At 39.0% G+C, this 20,797-nt stretch overlaps 1 protein-coding gene across 7 annotated transcripts in view; it reads right to left on the minus strand.

Annotated features, from left to right (window-relative positions):
- The window catches only part of kcnma1a (potassium large conductance calcium-activated channel, subfamily M, alpha member 1a), a 158,341-nt gene that overhangs the window by 57,430 nt on the left and 80,114 nt on the right, over window positions 1-20,797 (minus strand). For all 7 annotated transcript variants that reach the window (XM_085427988.1, XM_085427990.1, XM_085427989.1 and 4 more), the window contains exons 4-9: window positions 13,736-13,829; window positions 13,057-13,168; window positions 6,135-6,210; window positions 4,651-4,726; window positions 3,263-3,433; window positions 1,617-1,708 (exon numbers count right to left, since the gene is read on the minus strand). In XM_085427988.1, coding sequence (XP_085284114.1) covers window positions 1,617-1,708; window positions 3,263-3,433; window positions 4,651-4,726; window positions 6,135-6,210; window positions 13,057-13,168; window positions 13,736-13,829 — 621 coding nt within the window. The remainder of the gene's footprint in view (window positions 1-1,616; window positions 1,709-3,262; window positions 3,434-4,650; window positions 4,727-6,134; window positions 6,211-13,056; window positions 13,169-13,735; window positions 13,830-20,797) is intronic.

Consider the following 20,797-nt stretch of genomic DNA (forward strand, 5'->3'; position numbering starts at 1 on the left):
TCAGAATCTGCTCCGCTGAACAGAATGACTGAAACTGGTGGGGGTGAGATTGGAAAGAGAAACAGAGTGAGAAAGAGTAGACAGCAGATAGTAGCAGATGCTGGCTGCCGTACAAAATTAGAAGAAAAGAGACGGAGGACAATGAAAAGAGCACTTTCCCTGTTCTGTATACGCTCCTTTTGGATTAATTTAAATCTGTGTGCTGAATATTTCAAGGTTTGAGCCACAAGGAGGGAAGAGGAGAAGAGAACTTCACAATAAGTATTGTGGCACGTTTGTACAAACACTATAATAACCACAGTGTCACATATACTTCACAGTGTACTGGAGCCTCGGCTGCGAGAGGGCAGTCGCACATTTACATAAATATGAGAGCCTCCAGAGATAAAGTCCACCATCACCACCACCACACACACATAAGAGCCAGGCGGGCATCAACGAACCAAGCAGGCAAAGCAAGCCAAAAGCAATTGAAAGCCTCCAATGGGAACGAGGCATCCAGCATTCAGGGTGTGGGAGCTGACTGAAGATCAGGGCCAGAGTAATGTCAGGCATTGATGATGCGATGCGCTAGCAATGACAGACAACAGAAGGATGACTTTATCATCCATTTAGCAATTAATGACAAAGCCACAAGACTGCAGGTCATAGAGAACATGCCCGATATGATGCAGTTAAGGAAAAAAGTAATTCCACAAAGCATGCAAAACGAATTCAAGCAGGGAAAAAAATGCATATAATAATTTTAAAAAAGCAAAAGTAAAGAGAAAAACAAAAAAACAAGAAAAGAAATTGTATCCTGCAATGCTCATTGAGATTGATGATTCTTAAAAAAAAAGACCACCAATAATAATGCACTTGCAGATGTTTAAATCTTTCTATTTTCTTGTGAGAAAATGCTTTAAAAGCGGATAGTAGGGATTTCATGACTGTTTTGTTGCTTTTTGATTTGGATTCTAATTAATCCCTGTAGGCTAGCCTGTATTGATGAGACACACTGGGCACACGTTACATTAAATAGAAGCACCACAGGTTAGTTTCCTGTTAGGCTAAAGTGTAATAGTCATGAAAGCTCTATTTTCCAAATTAAATTAAAGCGCAACACAGGATGTTTCAAGGAGGACACAGAAAGAAAATGAAAAGCACACAAATGACTTTAGGAAAGCTTTGAATGGAGGATAGATAAAGGCAGACAGAGGAAGAAGACAGAAAGAGAAAGACTGAAAGAGAGAATTAAAGGGCATGGACATGTGTGTCCTATTGGCCAAGGTCTCCAGTCACGCAGTGTGACTTGACATAATGTACCTTTACTTTAACTGCGTTTAAACTTTACCATTCTAAAAAAGTCAAGTTAACTAACCCCCAGTAACTACCAACTTCTGGAGGTGTACCTTAGTCACACAACCACACCTTGTCTGGATTTCAACTTACTTTCTGCCTCGTGTCGAGTTATAACTCCCTCCGAATTTCTTCCGATTAAGGATGAGAGCAGCAATTTCTGGCACGTAGCGAGCAAACATGGCCTACATGCATGGAATAGAAAAAAAAAAGAAAAAAGCATGCAGAGAGGGTTCTACCGCACACAGAAAAACAGCAGAACCATCTGGAATACTTACTTTCTCCCATTAACCGCACTATAGGAACCACCATATTTCTTGCGGTTTCCTATTAACTCTATGATTTCAGGGACGTAGCTGGCAAACATGGCCTAAGGAGAAGATAGAAGACAGAAGAAGAGACTAAAAAAGAGACTAGTATGGCGCAGAGTGGGTTGTGGAGCGATTGGTGCGTGAATCCAGATTTCTGAGGATATAAAAAAAATATTAGCCTGTAAATCCCATCGCTCTCATTATCTGGAGAGACTCCCTAAAGTTCACAAAAATCAGTGGAGGGAAAAAAGAAGTAGCCCCAGTGTTTAAAAGTTCAGAACGGGTTTGGTTAGTGGGCAATAATTTTGTTACAGCTGACAGCTAGTCAGTCTGCAATTAACACCCAAAACCTTTCTTTGGAAAAAAGCTGAGGAAGAATAAAAACCTATGTGCCATGTTTTGTCCAACAAACACAGATGACCTGGCAGGTTGATTTGAATAGGCACACCTGATGGTCCACAGCTGCAAAACACATTAAGACTCATTTGTTGGGCTAGAAAATGAGCTGGATGCATTTTGCAAAGGTTGACAGCCTGTCGTCCCAGCACAGAGTTATGTTTAAGCTCACTGCTTACCAGTGGCGTATACTCGCTGGCGTTACTCGCGTAGGCTTGCATCTACAGTTAGCAACACAGAGATGCCCTTGCTCGGTAAAAGCATACTTCACTCGTGCCTGGAAAAAATGTACTGTTACATTACCAGGAATAGTGTGACATTATGTGAGTTTGATTTTATCCTTGGCTTTAGCATACCTTCACCCTGGAGTCATTGCTAAGCCACTGCTGCTGAGAGGAAGCAGGCGGAGGTATTCGCCTAAAGACTTCCAGAACTCGCAGCACTAAGAAAACCTTGCAATCTATCACCATGGTCACAATATGGTACACATCCACACAGCTGTAGGTCATCAGTGCATACTGATAGCTGTCTTTGTACAGAATTTGGCTAAATCCTCCAGTCTTTGCGAGCGAAGACGAAGGGCGTGCGCGCTCTTCTGTATGCGACCGTGTGTTCGAGTGCTTACAGGTGTTTGCGTTCATGCGTGTTTACATGTGAGTTACTGTACTAGTGTCAGCCCAACGGGACGTTAGATCAGAGGAAGGTAAGAGGGCAGGTTGTGGGAAGCTGCCGTTGCTATGGTAACATTCAGGCTGGCCTAAGCTTCATCTCCCTGCCCCTGTGTTTGTTGGAATTGTGGGAAGAGACACGGAAGGAGGGGTGTCCTGAAACCGCAACTGCTTTTAAGAGAATAACAACATCATCAGACAAAAGCTTATAATCTAATCAAACAAATATAGGGAGGACACATAGGGGGAAGAAGACAAAGGAGCACAATGATCTGTGACTCCAGGAGACAAGATACAGTAGGCTAAACAGGAGGATACAACTACACTGTGACAAAGATATAGCATGTACTGTCTAGGCAATATAGTTCTAACAATATAAAAACACTACACTAACATGTTATACAGTATAGATCATTCTAAATATTAACATCACATTTTATTTATTTTATTTTTAGACATTTTAAACAGTTCTAAACAGTTTATTGATGGGGGCAGGCAGGAATTTATAGGGAAAATGGGATATAGGGAGAATAAAAAGTCTGATTTTACCAAACCGCCAAGGATGAAGAAGACCATAAAGAGGCGCCCCAAGGTGGTTCTTGCATAGACATCCCCGTAGCCCACTGTAGACATAGTCACCATCAGCAAGTAGACACATTCCCAATATGATAGTGACTGGGAATTTTGGAAGTTTTCCCAAGGATCCCCTGAGTTTTCCACCTAAAATTGACAAGGGAGTGATGCAGAAGGATCATTAGATACAATTCGCACAACCAATTTGTAAACAGAGTTTTTCTAAAAAGAAACAGTTTCCTGAGATTTGATTAAATCCAGCTGCAAGTGTGCCAGCATTCATCTCACTTTGTGACATCGTCTTCATTTAGTGAGCCTTGACTACCATCTAGTGGTAAAATCATTTAATACCTCACGAGTACGGATTTTCACTTTAAAAGCATCTGGCTTAACTGAAACCAACACTTTGATCAGAATAAAGGGAAGGTGAAGGAGGAGGCAGTTTTATGCTCCATTTTATGTGTTTGTAATATTAAATACCACATCCCTAATTTTGGTTCACAGGAAAGTTCCAAGGGTTAAAAACCCTATTTACAATTTACACGCATCCTACATGTGATCAGTATTAAAATGACATATATGCAGAAATCTAATTTAGTAGAAATGATCTCAGGCAGGAATAAAAGCAAGTCATGCAGCGTGATCACATGAAAAAAATCTGCTTTGTTCAACACAACTACTTTTTCCCGCCACTGGAAGTAAGCCTGATAATAACTACACGAAGTGCAAAAAAGAAAAGAGGAACGCTTCACCTGTCCTGGAATGTGACACGTGTCACCAATTTCTCCATTCAGATGGGATTCATGTGAGAGTTTAGCCGAGATAACAAGAGTAGATTTCAATAACAGGTCTAAATAATAAATCTGAATACAGATCACATGGAAATTCCAGGCATAAATTTAATATAAAAATCTGAGCTGATCTTTCAGAAAATACTGATGATTCACACACATAACATGCTGGTTATTTGCTTTGTGACAGTTAGTTAAAATTTGCCCTACAGAATAAACACAAGATATTTACACAGATAGGGCTTGGCTTTAATATCCCTGATATATTTTATGTACATTAAAGTTAAAGTCACTAAAATGTCTTTAATTATGCTGCCTCCTAAGTTTTAGTGGCACAGCAGATAGTGCCCTATCCACATATGACATCACAGCAATGTTTTAAACTTGGAGAAATTTAATTTTTTACTAGCAAATACCATTAATTTAGGCTCTTTATTCATACTATCAGACTCACTGAAAGTGCTAGGTGTCACACTTGTGTCAGTGAGGTAGTTACAGTTAGTTCACTACAGTATCATTCTTTCTGGAACATTTAACTCTGGATGCCACTGGCCGTCACATCTGTCCACTTACCAAATGTATGAATCCAGCAGCTGTGAGCCATGTGCTTATGAAGATGGAACACAGGTTCACCAGCTTGATGGAATTGCTGCACAGAGTGAAAAAAAAATAAAACTCATTTAAGGCGGCGAGACCAGTGACAGAAAAAAAGAGATTTGTTTTATTCATATATATAACAAAGTTTTTTGTTTTTTTTTTACATCTTACAATAGTTGAAAGGAAATCAGGTTGAATAAAAATGTCAGAATTTTGTTCCCTATTATCTATTGTTTCCTTTTGTTTACTCCAAATCAACCACAGTGTTCATCACACACTCATGGTAAAAAGAAAGTCCCCAATCTTTCAGTTCAAGGTTTAACATAATAAAAACAATCATTTAATCCCCACCAGGTTTTAAAATTAGGTCAATGCAACCTCAGATGAAGAACACTTATATTACACTGTGTCGTCATTTATTTCACAAACATCACTGTGCAGAAATTTTGGCCCACTCTTCTTTAAATATTGCTTCAGTTCATTGAGGTTTGGGGAATTTGTTTCTTTTTCAGCCATTCTGTTGCATGTTTGCCTCTGTGCTCTGGGATCACCGGCCTGTTGCATAAGCCAGTTTGGGCCAAGTTTTATATGCTGGATAGGTGGCCTCACATTATACTCCAGAATACTTGAGTATACAGATTGCTTAATGTGCCACTCGATGATTGCGAGGTGCCCGGGTCCTGTCCCTGCAACACAAGCCCGAAGCATCAGCTCTCCTCCACTGTGCTGACAGCTGATGTTTGGTTTTCAAATGTGGCACTGTGCATTATGCCCAAACATGTCCATCTTGCTTTCTGCCCAAAACAAGCCACTCTTGTTCAGTCAGTTGCACTGACATGAACCTCAACATTTAGCAGGCTGTAGAGTCTGAGGTGTAGCTTTTTTATTTATTTTTTTAATTTTTTGCTGAGATGTTCACTCCTGGGATGATTGCCAACTGTCTTGAAAGTCTAGCTGTGAATGACCTTCATCCCCCGTAGAATACTGGATTACTTCTTTAAGATCATTGCTGATGTCTTGGCATCGAATGCTCCAGACCAGCAAACTGCCAAAATACGTGCCTTTATAGAGGTCCTCACACTTGCTGATGATTAAGTTAATGAGTTAATCAAGTACATTTGATTAGCGGCAACTGGTCACCACTTACCTTCTTAATATATATATATATCGAAGTATTTACCTAATTGTTTATACACCGCTTCTGTATTTTGGCCTAATTTGTGTGAACTATGGTATGGCTATATTATTATGTTATACATAATATATGACTTGTTGTTTATCTGAGAAGATATTTACTAAATTTTAAGAACTGATAAGGACCAGATGATTTGTATTATGTCCTGATAACCAAAGCATATTTATTTAAGACTCTAGGTGATAGGTTGGTCTTAATACTAAAAATTCTGTTGTCAGGGTATGTGTGTGTTTTGTAAATGAAAAAAAGAAAACACTTTTCTTACCTTGTTTTCAAGATATTTAAGAATTGCAAAATCTCTGAGAACTGTATCAATCTTAGTGCTCTCAGGAATCTTAAACCTGCGTGAACAGAGAAGAACAGAGAAACGTATCAACATGTAACATGCACTGACAGGAGGGAAATGTAGAGACAACACCTGTGCAGACATTGTCCTGAGTTCAAACAACATGAGGTTCTGCATGTTGGCAGATCAGCTAGTGATGCAGCCCACATGTTACCACAGCATTTAGGCACAGTACAGAGCAACATCATCCAAATCATCAAATGTAGCTTATAACATACAAGAAAACAAAACAAAAATAATACATCAATAAATAAATAAATAAATAGCACATTTTCTGAATAATTATGGTGTCAACCAAGTTAGAAGGAACATTTTAAGCCGTGAGTGTCAGTGCAAAGAGCAGGTCCCTCATGGATTATAGAGCAAAGTGGCAACTGTCTCATTGTCTTTTTATATAACAGGTCCAATCCCATAGAACAAGCATACATGGATTTATGTCAGTGATAAAAATTCCTACTGAAATTATACAATCAGACCCCACAAATATAAGGTTGTCACAGGCACATCAATGATTCTGATGAAGCAATCTCACGTATTACACTTAACCTAAGGCTCTTACCCCAGTTGGAGAGAATGTGTAAACAGGACCAAACAGAATAGTAAAGTCCTGTCTGGCTTCCCTTTTTCTCCTGTCCATGATGGCCCTGCCTCACCCTGTATCCATTCTGAAAAAGATCGCCACAAGACTTCTTTCGCCTCCATGTCTCTTGGAGGGTTTGCAAATTTACATCACTGTGTGTACGACGGTACACAAGCAGTTTAGGAGGAATCATTGTTTCTGGACCAAATCCAGTACTTGGGACTTGACTTCAGGTCAAGAAGTCTGTAATCCTCAAATATTTAGGGTCTTTAAGTATTCCTAGTAAAATAACCAAAGAAAAGGCTTTAAAAAGAAAGGCTTCCTTGATAGGACAATGTTGCTTCTGTTGGTGTTAAATCATTGGTCTCCGTGCATTCAGCTGCAGTTGTATAGGTTTTCCATGTCAGTCGCATCAGAGAGTGTCTCTGTGAGCAAAATGTCAGCTCTAATATAATTGTTTTTTTTCCTCATTTTTTGTTACAGTGCCTTTAATCCCCACAACCCAAACAGATTTACCTTTCTCCTGCCCCTTTTAGTGATTTACTACTAACCCCTATAAAGCCACGTCTCCATCAACACAGCTGTGTCAAACCTTTCAAAAAAGTCTGAACCATGCCAGGGATTAACAGAGATGAAAATAAAGCAGAACAAAAACAATAATCCGTACATAAAATGAGAGACCTGTTTTCACAATGAAATTTCAAACAACTCTGTCTGACAGTAAAAAAAAAAAAAGTAAAAAAACAAAAACAAAACCCATCTCTGTCAGATTAGGACTACAGATAAGGAATCTACACTTCCATGTAAACATGTATTTAGGGCATAAATTCCTGAAACTTTTTTTTTTTTTTTTTTTAAACAGACACAAATGAATCCTCCAGCTCCAGGTATTTTAGCAGAATCAAAGGAAAGACTCCCTCTGGAGCTGGAAGCAACAAGACGACATAAAATCCAGATTATATTGTCATGACCCTCAGTAATCACTTTGTATCTATGGCAACTGAAGCTGTGTTTTTCTCATGTTTATGGCCCAGAATGGGACTGAAATCTGAAAGAGAAATCTGATATTGTACTTTTGCAAAAACCTGTTTGTTTGTTTTTTTAAACCCAAACAACAACAACAAATTATAAGTACACTCACCAGCTCCTTTGTAAAGTACTCTGTGCTAGTACTGAGTTGGACTCGCTTTTCTCTTCATAACTGCCTTAATGCCTCTTGGCACAAATTTAGCAAGGTGCTGGAAAATATTCCTTTTTGAGCCATACAAACATGATAGCATCACACAGTTGAATTTACAGTCATCTGCACAAGATACACATCTTTATTTCCACTAAATCCCAAAGGTGGTCTATTAGACTGAGATCTGGTGACTGCAGAGGCTATTTGAGTACAGTGAACTCACTGCTGTGTTCAAGAAACCTTTGTGACATGGTGCGTTATTCTGCTGGAAGCAGATAAGCAAAAGATGGGTACACCGTGGTCATAAAGGAATGGCCATGTTCACCAACAATACTCAGATAGACTGTGGTGTTTAAATGATGATCAGTTGCTACTAGCAGGTTTTCTTGACCATGTCTAAATGCACCGAGTTACTGTCATGTCGTGTGGCTGATTAGATGTTTGTGATAAGCAGCTGAACGATTATATCAAACAAAATTGCGTTTCTCCTGTCCATGATGGCTCTGCCTCACCCTGTCATGTCGTGCGGCAACACAGATACATGTATATATAAATAATGCTTTTTAGTTTATTTTTAGTTTTCTTTAGTTGTAACAACGACCATCTATAAATAATGTCAATGAATAATAAAACAGTTGAACAAATGTACAATATTAAACTTAATATTAATTAAGGAAAATAAATTAGCAACATAAGTTTAAATTTCATATTTTTTAATGACCACAAATCATGTTTTCATAGACGCTGATATCCTATTGAAAAAATGTAATACTCCCCTTGGTGTTATGCTGCTTCCTGTTTTTACTCCACTACATGATGGATGCAATTATTGTAGTTTATTTATTTTAAAGCTTTAGATGTGTATTATTTCGCTGATATATCAAGAAATCTAGCCATATATGGTGTAACAACAGGTCAACAACAGCTGCAACATTAAATGTATGAATCAATAAATTCATAAGTATTATACTATGATATCATTTATACAGATGATTCTTGAAAGTTTTACTTCAACTACTTTAAATATGTTTTGTTTATATCATTGCTAGCCTACTTAAGTAGTATTCTAATTTTACTTTAGTATATAAAAAAAAATCCAACTGATGGTGTGGATCGTAATTCATACTGCACACATGTAATCCTAACTGACCTCACTGTGTTTTGCCTTTTCGCATTGGCTTTGGATGCAGTGATTCACACCTGTTTAACAATAACAAACAAAATTGTACATAAAAACAAATGACTACGCTCCACAAACTGAAACTGTATATTTGTTCGACTGGCAAACACAGAAATGCTGTGTTGCACTTACAACACAAAACATAGCAGCCAGCTTTTTGACATAAAACTGATGTGACAACATCAACAAATACTTCGCAAATTTGGCGTTCAGATTGCAAATATCAGACATGCCACCAAACACACAGTGATGCTGCGATGCAGGTGGCTGCAGAACACATTTTTCTCAATTAGTGTGAAGCATCTGTGTTTGTGTTATGCTGTACATCTGTGCGTGTGGTATTTTGTCTTGCGTTTAACACTTTGTGAGACTTTGTGGAGAAATATCTGTTCACGCTATCACATCTGAGACTTCACCTACACTGAGTGAGAGCAAGAAAAACAGCCCCACAAAGGCCTACAACAATTATAACACACAATAATTTCTTTTCTATAAAAAAAAATGTGTATTATGTAAAAATCATGTTAAAAACAAACCAAAAAAAAAACCTCAATGAAATTCTCTTGCTGTGTTCATGTATGAGAAAATCTCTTTCCCGCACATGCTAAAGCCTCTTGCACACATGTGTCAGCTTGCCAGATGCTCATTCAAAAAAAAAGGTTTTCTGTTCTGTGCCCGCTCTTACTTAATTGAGGCTTTGCAAGCCCAAGCACTGACTCTGTGTCACATGTCCTGGACGGGCAGCTTTCTGGGGCTTTTTATCAATCGGCAGGCTGGAGCAGTTCATCTGGGATAACACTGACAGTAAACCAAGCCAGGATTAGATTATATGATGCTACGCTAATCTAAACACACAGATCCTCAGCAAGTGTACACAGCACTGACTCTTCCTGCTCATTCATGGAGGATAAACAGTCCATATTTATCAATACATACAAAAAAAATGTTCAAACTGCAACACGCGAGAAGCCTGGCTATACCAAAGAGGCTTAAACTTCCCTCGAAACAGTTTCCCTTCCCTACCATGGGCTGAAGGGCCATATAAAGCGATCATGCCCATATCAGGTGCTGTAAGCCTCTTTCAGCAGGAAACCAACAAACTAACCCACCACTAGGAGGCAGTAGCATGTCAGAATATAAGGCACGTCTGAAGGCTACAAACTACTGCACATTCTTCAGGCCAGTGAAGCTTCAATAACATTAGATTGACACCATTTCTTACTGGCTATCCAAAAACAGCACACTTTAATGAAATACAATGAAATAGAAATAAAATAGACTTTGCAGTTGTCTTTAGGTATTTTCATGATGCCATTTGTCTTTAAAAAATTGTTTTATTCCTTAAATATTTAAAACTGGGAAGGTAGTCCTCTGTAATGGCTGTGGTGGAAAGGCATGGAGTTAACTTACAGAGTGTGAAAGCTAAGGCTCAGTAGCCACAAGATCTATGAACATCTTTCAAACGGCAAATCCCACACTGTCAGGACTCTTGGGAGAAATGTTAAGTTCAAGTAGTTAAAGGAGATTAATTCCTTTTTCCAAGGAAGAACTCTACATGCACTCTTACATTAGCCTCACATCATTCTCCTCCCCTTAATCAATGTCCAATTTGCAAAGCCAAAGAGAACATGACTTAAAATGTGCACAGCGTATACAGGCACTGCCTTGTGTGCAAAGTGGGTGAATACTCTACCACAGAGCACAGGGCAGAGCCCTTATTAGTGGGCTTTTTATTAACTGGGCACACCTCCACTGAATTTCCACTGGTCTTCTCCAGGACTGAAACGAGAGGTAGTATAATTGTGATATATTATGCTGGCTGGTGTGTGGTGTGTATTCCCTACCAGCTAATTGAAGTGAAGATGAACCAATCCAAGGGGATTGAAGAGCACAATACGCACTCTTAACAGCCACCATGGCTTCTAACAAAGCCTGCGTTAAGGAACAGTATGGACACTTAACTAAATGAAAGTAACAGCAGTTGTGCATTAGCTCGTTTTGGCCCTGTTAAGCTGTCTGATGGAAGTGAACAACCACATACACAGCTAAAGCAAAACGGGCAATTTCATTTATTTAACAGTGAATTGCAAAGGTCACCATCAGAAAGCAGATCAGGTTCTGACTGATACCGTTTAATTGTGCTTATTTTCCTCCCACCACAGAGTTCCATATTAACTCCCTTATTAATACAGGATATAAGCAGTTAATAATGACTGCTATTCTCAGGTTCTCGACCTGAATATGAAGACACTTTCAGCACATGATTGGTATTCTAAAATCGACCGTCACATCCTACTGCAGATCGACGCTCTGTTAATTTTATAACATGGGCTTCGCAGCACTTTATGTTGCTATTAAACACAACGCCCGGTAAAAATAAACCCATCCCAACGCATGACAGAGGGTTTTCTGTTCTTTTACTGTGCTGCTGTTAGACAAGTCCAGCACTAAAATAAAAAATGTCTTCGTTTCTATGAGGTGGAGATGCCACCTCTCGTGTCACCACTGTGAAACTGAAACGCACTGAGTCTCCCCATTTAAAAATAATGAAGAGCCCTGGAATCTAGGGCATCTCTAAATAAAAAAAACATTATAGGCACATTTTGTTTAAGGATAACAGCTCACAGTGAAGCTGGATTATATGTTAAGGTGTTGTTCTTTCCTGCATCAGGTCTACATGCAGGATATTTAATAATCATTACAGAACATCAGCCAGCAGCCAGACCACTATTTCACAATCTTTCATCATCCTCATCAAGGGCCTAACGCCAACAGTCTTCTGGGGAGGAGATGAGGACACCTTGCATCATGAAACCAGACTACTTGGCTTGGCCACGTCTAATTCATTACACAGCTTGTTCCGTGTGAAATTCGCGAACCACTCTGCGCTTCTTAAGAAACCTTCATCAACTCAGAGATCAAACATTCACAGCCTCACATTACTTCACAGAGTCAGTGATTCTGGCGGGCATGTAAAAAAAAAAAAACCTGAGGAAAACCAGCATTATCGAGTGATTCCTCGTGTTTCTTCTCAAATTTAACAAAAACCTTGCCAATGGCAATATCGATTGCTCTACTCTTTTAAAACTCAGTGAAATCCTTAAAAATGTAGCAGTGAACACCAAGAGCACCCTGAAACGGTCACATTTAATTAATTGTAATATTTGAGCACTCCTACTGTTACTGATAAAGAGTGTTGGAGACAAACTCGACAAAAATGGCAATTTGAAGGAAGGCTAAATGTCATTATTAGTGTGACTACTGCATTAACATTGTCGCTCAGCAATTTTTGTATTCCAGTGACACAATAAGACCAACGCTGGAATAGTGTCGGCACGAACGAGCTTCTTTTTTGAGGTTTTTAAAAGCAGAGAGGCGAGAGTGTGTATAAGTGTGTATGGGGATATCACATGCTTTTACATGTGCATTTTTTTGTTCGCATGGATGTGAATGAGTCTAATAGATGGTACAGCACTGTGAGGTACCCCAGGTGCAACGCCTCGACGGACCAAGTACTAATGAATGTGAAGCACAAACATGGAGAGTCACCGAGCCACAGCCCTACTCTGAGTCACTTTCACTCCCATTAGTTGATCCACTCTGCTGTGTCTGTGTTCCCTGAAACATCAGAGGAACCCAGCCCTGTCACTTTCAATGACGAGGGAACATTGACTGTAGCCGCAAGCAAGAGAGCCTCCGAGATTTGCTCCCAGTGATGGGGAGACGGTGGGAGTGATAGGAGGAGATAAAAAGGAAGGGTGGCATTCAATGACAGAGGGCAAAAAGGAATAGAAAGACACAAATGTGAGGATGAAAATTATTAAAAATAAGCGGAAAGGAAAAGCAATAGGGTCGATAGAGTGAGAGCTATAAGTTTAAGTTTATGGATATGGAAACTTACCAAGCCAGCTTCTGTTTAAGTAGACAGAGACGAACACAGGAGGAACAGTGAAGAAGTCAACCACTGAGTTGACCTCCAGCCAGAACCACAGCTTGTCATTGGCTGCTATAAACTGTCAAAAAGAAAAAAGGTGACAACTGAAGGTTAATTTTGCACAAAACATCCTGACTTTGCCACAGCCCGCTCTTCAAACTGCTGTGTCTTCTTTTGACAATGCTGACTTATTATACACAATGACAAAAGCTTCACCCTACTTGCTGAGTCATGCAGTAATGGTTGTTGGTGTAAGCAGCTTATGAGTTTGTTTGTTTTTTTCATTCATTCAGGATGTCAAGCATCCGGATAGCATTTGCACCATCGGAATTCTGCTCTTGCATGACAGCCATGCTGGGAACATCGTTACAGCAATGTCAGCTTAAACTAAAGGTACGCTGTTTGAGTAATGGGTGACTAAGGTAAAAGTCTGCACATGCATGTCCAAAAGATTACTGTGTCTCAAAGTAACTGTTTTTTATGCCATCATAAAAATAAAATCAATAAAAAGCAGTAAATGAATGAAGTCAGATGCATTAAAGAGCCTTTTTGAAGATAAAACAACAGCTATATGGCTGTATTTTGTAGTACATTCATTGCACAGCAGATGCATGTAAAAAATGGGTGTGTGCATGCACCAGCTTACCCGCAGGCCAAAGTAAAGAAGGAAGAATACGTTGAAGGCCATATCAATCTGTAACGTGAAATCTTTGTAGAAGTTCTGGCAGGATTCTATAGGACTAGAGACAGAGAGAATTATCAGTTAACAGCAATTATCAGTCAGTAAATGTGAAATAATTTGATCAAAATATGGAGTTATAACCACTGTAATAAAACTGAAATCTCCCGTAATACTGAGCTCAATGCAATGATGGTGTTTTACGTCGACTGAGTCCGAGGAGTGAGTGGGAGGGGCGGGTCATAGAGCAAGATGAAAGACTTATGGCTCTAGCTTAGCTGTAGAGTCAATCGCATCTAGATGAAATGGCCAAAAATATACTGAAAGTGGAGTTTGCTTTGATGTGACAGTACTTTCAACACGCATAAATTATTCCTCGTCTGTCACACACAAATGTTCCAAAAGATAGTCCCTCATTTGAAGAGAATGTGTGGAGACTGCAATCACTGGGCTGGTGATACTCTTCAAAAAGGCAGATGATGAAAAATGAGTTATTAACTGTCTGGTCTGTCATATGATCCATTTTCTTATTTACCGCGTGATGATTAACCATTAGCGAGTTGGTGCTCGCAACAAAAGCAATAACAGGCTCTGTGCCCACCCCATTCTTCACTTGGTCATGGGCCTATAGTATTTTGCTCTTGAGTAATGAGGAAATCCCACTGTGGGGATAAGCATGAATATGCATTACGGTGTGGCTGACTACAGGCGACATTTTGGGAATGTATAGAGCGGTGAGGGAAGACACACTGGGCTATTACCACAGCACACAGTTCAAAGTCAAGTTAAATGTTTAAGTCTACATGTGTATGTAGGGGGCCCATGGGGATGCAGTGTATGAATCAGAATGGAGTTTACCACATAATGAGACCCCCAAAGGAAATGATTAGTGAAACTTAATCATCTTCCAGTTAACATCAGACCCTTGATCACATGATGCTTTTTTTATAATGGCTGACTAAGTAGAGAAGGAAGATTGCTCGAAGAGGATGATCCAACTTCTAATACGTGGCCTTGTTGGGCATATCCTAAAGACTGATACGATCTTTTAGACACTGATGCTGAGAGCTAGGATGATATGGATTAGTCTAATTTATGCAGCAACTGTTTAAAAATCTAATCCTTAGAGCTAAAGTAATGGACCACCAGAAGTATCTCTACGCGATATCAGATCAAATTGAAGCAGCTCACAGATAATAAGTAAATAATAAGTATTTGGCATCCAAAATATTCATCCGCAAATCTTCTAACATCTACACAGTGAAACTCACACAATGATTTAGAAGTTCAACCTTAGCTAATGTTTGCAGACCTAAGCGCAAGTCAGTGTCTTAACAAAGCACATATGATCATAAGCACACATTTATACACATGCAGATGGTGCATACTGAAGACACCATTTGGAGCGGTCACTGTGGAGTTTTCCCTTGGGCCCAGCTCTGGCCTAATTCTGAATAACCACTAAAGTCATGTGACTGACTCTTGACAATACAGAGAAAGCATGGCAGCAGCAGCAGGGCTCGTGTGGTTCACTGAATCTGCCGTCTATTCGCTTTAGAAAAACAACACAATGGTTACACAGAGAGCTCGTGTTTAGTCATTTTATAATCATCATTGGAAAGCAAAGCTCATCATTAACTAAAGTAGGGGGAAGACACAGTGAGATGATTTCATCAGTACAACATGGGTACAGTCCAATTATAGAGCGGCTGAATTTTAAACTGCATATTACGGCAATGTGAACTACAAAGGAAGAAAAACAAGAACAGACAGGTGACTTTTTTCAAGTCCACTGTTTTTTCCACCTTCTCCCTGCATTAGATTTGCCAACCTTGGCTGTTCTTTTGTGGACATTTTTAAAAGCACAAATAAAAATGAAGCCACACTCCTAATACAGGTGTGCTAATAAATGGATTCGATGTACTGCAGTCATAGAGTTGAGTGCCATCACACGCGTACAAATTGTTATGTTTTGTCTGCTAACATTAAAGCAACATTTTTTCAAATAATGTATTCCTTTAATTTAATCTAAAGCTGCACTAAATGCAGCAGAAAGCAGTTCCCAGCCAAAAAAAAAAAAAAAAGCTGACTGTGCACTACAGTACCTGAGCCTCACAGAAAGATACACAAAGCAGGAACTACTTGACAAACTAAGTGGAACATTTAGAAGCTAAAAGGCCAGAGAGACTGTTTTATATTGTGAGGCCAGGTTTAATATTCAGACGATGTTAAGTAGAAATATTTGTTCCAGAATTCTGCTAGAAAAATGTTATTTATTGAAACGTGCAAATATACATGCAAATATCTCTTTTATGACTGTCTGCTGCCTTTTGTTCTGCTTTCTGTCAAGATGATCCCACACTGCCTCAATAATGTTGGGGTCCAGACTCTAGGGAGGCCAATCCATGACTGACAGTGTTCAATTTTGTGTTTTTCTCTCCAACTATGCTTTTACTGGATTGGCAGTGTGTTTGGGATCATTGTCATGCTGAAAAATGAATTGGATGCTGTCTGCATTCATAATTACATGCATTTTGTCAACACCACTGGGTGAAATCTTAATGTTTTTTTAGTTTTTTTTTTTAGGCCCGATATTTTGTCTTCCACTTTTCCAGTTTCCTCAGTTTTGTTGTAACCGCACACTGAGCACAATAGTGAGATAGCTGAGCTAATAGCTCTTTAGAAATCATCTTACTTGTACCAAAATACTATTGTACGCCTTTCAAACTGTGTTTTCTTTATACATTCAAGTAAAGAGATGGGAATATATTATGTGTTTTTGCGACTGGCTACTAGTAACAAAGCATGGAGACCATGTTAAAAATTACAAGAAAGTATGAAAGGAAATGGAAAGAAATTACGGCTGACCCAAGAATTTAGCACAGTATGTATTATACATAAACAAGCAATTCATTTGTATTACAATTCTCTGTCTATCCGTCAACCATAGAAAACAAGAATTTACACAAGACAGATTTTGCGAGAAAAAGATGGCATTACTATTCAGTTTACTCCTGCTAAACTTGGATTTAAGGAACTCAGTAGGTCCTTGGCACAGAAACAGATGCCAGGTCATTATATTCCTACTGGGTGTAGCTCAGGAGGTATAGAGCAGGTCAACTACTGATTAAAAGTTTAGCGGTTCGATCTCTGGCTCCCCTAGTCTGTATGCCAAGTATCCTTGGGTAAGATACTAACCCCAAGTTGCTCTCAGATGCATCCATCGGAGGATGAATGCATGTGAATGTTAGCTAAAAAGCACTGAAAAGCATAGAAAAAAGTGCTGGTGTGAATGGGTGAATGTGGCATGTCGTATAAAGTGCTTTGAGTGCTCCATGAGGGCAGAAAAACGCTATATAAGAGTCCATTTACCATTTACTGATTCTGATGAGTGAACTCTGAGACACCCCTCCTCAAACTGACCCCTTGCAACTCAACAAAAATTTCTTCAGACATGGCATTTTTAAGTTAGGGGATTTATAAAGGATAACCTAAGGCAAAATTCATTCATAGCATATAATCCTAAGTAAGAGAGCAGTGGGCGACACCTGAGAACAAGCTCCAAGTTACTGTGCCTTGATCAAGGAAAATTAACCCAGCAAGTTTCTTCCTGTGACAGAAGGAAACCAATGAAAGCCTGGAGACAACATGTAAACTTTAAAAGTTGACATTACTGTCACGTTAACACTTTTAGTCACACATACAATCAGAACTGCTCCCAACAAACAGATGTTTACATCTGCGCTGTAACTGCAATAATTTAATCAACCGATTTGCACTACAACCTGGTTTGCCTCTTATCTGTAGTTAATTTTATTTAATTTTAATAACTGTACAGTACTCTGTTTATAGTAACCATTGTCCTTAATGTAAATATGTAAGAAAAATTGTGTATGTTTCTGTTCTGTGTCCTGTTTACCGTTTGTTGTATATGTGTCTTTCTGGCTGCTGTTACAACCAAATTTCCCCTTGTGAGACAATTAAAGGATTATTCTATTCTATCTATTCTTCTATTCTACATCTCCAAAAGTTGATTCTGTTCATCTGGACGTAGCGTTTTGTGGGAGAAACGTTTCGTCACTCATCCAAGTGACTTCTTGGATGAGTGTTTTAGTCACACAGCTCAAAAGTAGTCATGAAATAGTTAATGAAGCCTTAAAGTTAAATGTTAAGGACAAAAGCAAATAATTAGCAACAACTGTGGCCTGACAAAATTCAATTCAAAATCCCTTAAAAATGGGTTCATACTTGAGAATTCTGCAGCCATGTCCAGGTGCCACTGCATATGCCTTCGTCAACGTCACATGTTATCAATTTGTCATGGGATAAAAGTGGGTTGCCCATGAATTCACTCATTATTGACCTGAACAACTATTCAAAAAGATGATAAGCCTTTTAATTCTGTTATGCATTGCCCAGCAATAGGATGGGCGCTTCTGTTATTGAACCCCACTATCTGTGTCACCTTCCCACACAAAGAGTGTGTAAGACAAGACAAAATCCAGATTCCTGCTTTCAATGTCATTTCACACTCTGCAATCACAAGGGATTCCTGGCCACATGCTGCCAGTGTCCTGCAGAAAATAGATCTGCCCACCACAGGTCTTATTACTCCTTAAGCTCTGCCACAGCCTGGGGTTACACCATCGTGCCTGACAGGAAGAGGAGACGAGAGAGAGACGGAGCAAGAGGAGGGAGCAGGGGTGGTGGGAGAGAAAGAAAGACAGCAGCAAGACATGTAGAGATTAGACAAGGAGAGAAGAAAGGTTGTGACATAAGAGGGAGAAGAGCCGAAGATGTAAAAGTGACAGCGGAAAAACTCTTCATCTCCAACCCCACTGTGCTTATTACCTAAACTAGGACTAGATATGCACATGTATACACACGCAGACACACGCAGAATAACAATTAGGGGCAAAATCTCGCAGGATATTAAAGGTAGAAGCATCAAAATCCTCTGATCCCCACCTAACCCACCGCAACATGGGCCAGACAGGCAAAAAGTCATTTGCGTCTCAAGGGCAACAGAGTATGTTGATGATGATGATCTAAAAATAGTCCCGAACACCTTCAGTCCGTCAGCAGGACCCAGTCATTCGTTAGCCTGCACATGACCTTGGCTAGCTGCAGGAGCAACAGCAAGGTTTCTCCCTGAGGAAACAACAACAACACGCTACTGCTGACATGACTAATGCTTACAATCACCGTGCAACACACACCAAATCTGAGTCACTCTTCATAGACGAGAAATGTCGCACTCTTTGTTTTAGATTATTGCATTTTCTGAGTCTCATTTTTTAAAAGTCATCAGGTGTTAATAAATGTGCTCGGGCTGAAAAATACGGATGTGTCGGGGATAATACCCAAACGTCTAATAGCTTAGGTGCAGCATTTCTCCAGAGGACAGCACATGGAAGCGGCACAGCAGGGAGGGGTCTGTGAAGCTGAAAGAAGGCCAGGTTGGTACTCTGATTGATTTAGGTCAAGGCACCATTACTAAAATAAGAAATACTTTAGCAACGACAAGGGCAACGGACAAATAAAATCCCTCCAGGGAAGCTAAAAATAGACAACTCAATTTTATAATGTGAGTGCAAATGACTTGCCTCCTGCTGCAGGCGTATCCTGTATTAAGACTTTATTTTAGTCTCAAGCTGCCTATGAATGAAAATAGCTCACCTTTAAAAGAAAGCACAATTTCATATAATGCAAGCAGCAAAAAGAAAAAGAAAATCAACAGGTGAGTGCATTTTTAATATACTGCAAAGCCACAAAAGCTAAAATACATGAAACAAGCAACTCTGCTTTTGAACACAAACTAATTAAGAGATAATAACGGCTGTGCTGTGCTGAGTCCTACTCCTATTTGGTCTCATTTCAGGTCATTTAATCAGGGCATTATCACCTATTCATGTAAAATAACCTTCTTTAAGGACACAATATTAACTCCTTAATGCCTAGTCAATTTTAATGCACGAGATTTTGCACGTTTTTGAGGCTTCTACATCACCAGTGTGATTTTCTTTCCCCCTGAAAGGGCTATATAAATTGCACAAAACATTTTGGAGCAATAAATTGTATTAAGAAAAGTGCCAGATATAGCAAATATCACAAAAAAAAAGAAAATTAATATTTAAAAAATTAATTTGTCACATGGTTATCAAGAATTGTCAGGGAATTATTTCACTGAGTTTATTATATAACACATATATAATATTTATTGCAATATTCTTATCAAAAAGACATTTCTCCTAAAACTCAGAAGTAAGATTCCTTTAAAATAGTTTATCCATTAGAGAGAAAAACTATTATTTTAATTCTATCATAGTTTAATTCAGTTTCAGATCATTCACAGTAAGTGATAGAAAACTTACTTTGTGTGTTCAGAGAGTTTTAATGGTCTGAAAAGGTAAGATTACAATTTTTCCAATTTCTTGTCTCTCCATGTTAGCCCTGTAATAGACTATAGACTATAGAATACCTTGGGTGTCACCAAAGGTCAACTGGGAGAAGCTCACGATCAATAGTCATGGGAACTGTTGAGAGCAATTCATGGTATGTGTAATTTTGTACCAGTTTGTTTTAAGTTTTTTCTAGATGAGGACCAATCAAGAAAAATTAACATTTTTTTCCGATATAGAGTAATCATTTTTGTCTTCTGGGGTATCTCCCATGCTGTGTCTAAAATCGCGCTCACTTATAGAACATCAGGAGAAGAAAAAAGAACATCTTTGTTTATTAGCATCAACATGGCAAGATGTAACCATTTGTAACAGCAGGTTTCCATGGTAACTTTAAGCCTCTTAAGCTCAAATTAAGTTTTTTGTTGCTAATGCACAACCAAGTCCTGCAGTGGTACTTCTGAGTAAAAAAAACTCATAAAATATGTATGTGGGGTAATCAGGTTGTTAGTTTCTAACTGTTGCAAATCAGCAACGTCTGCCTGGAGAGGGTTAACAATCAAACTGACAAAGTTTCAAGTGACCTGGCTAATCATGTGTCCAGTCATTTCTTTCATTAGACCTTGAC

Source organism: Rhamphochromis longiceps, linkage group LG13 (assembly GCF_057381845.1).
Source record: "Rhamphochromis longiceps isolate RC_006_pf linkage group LG13, R_longiceps_female_GT1.1, whole genome shotgun sequence".
Lineage (NCBI taxonomy): Eukaryota > Metazoa > Chordata > Actinopteri > Cichliformes > Cichlidae > Rhamphochromis > Rhamphochromis longiceps.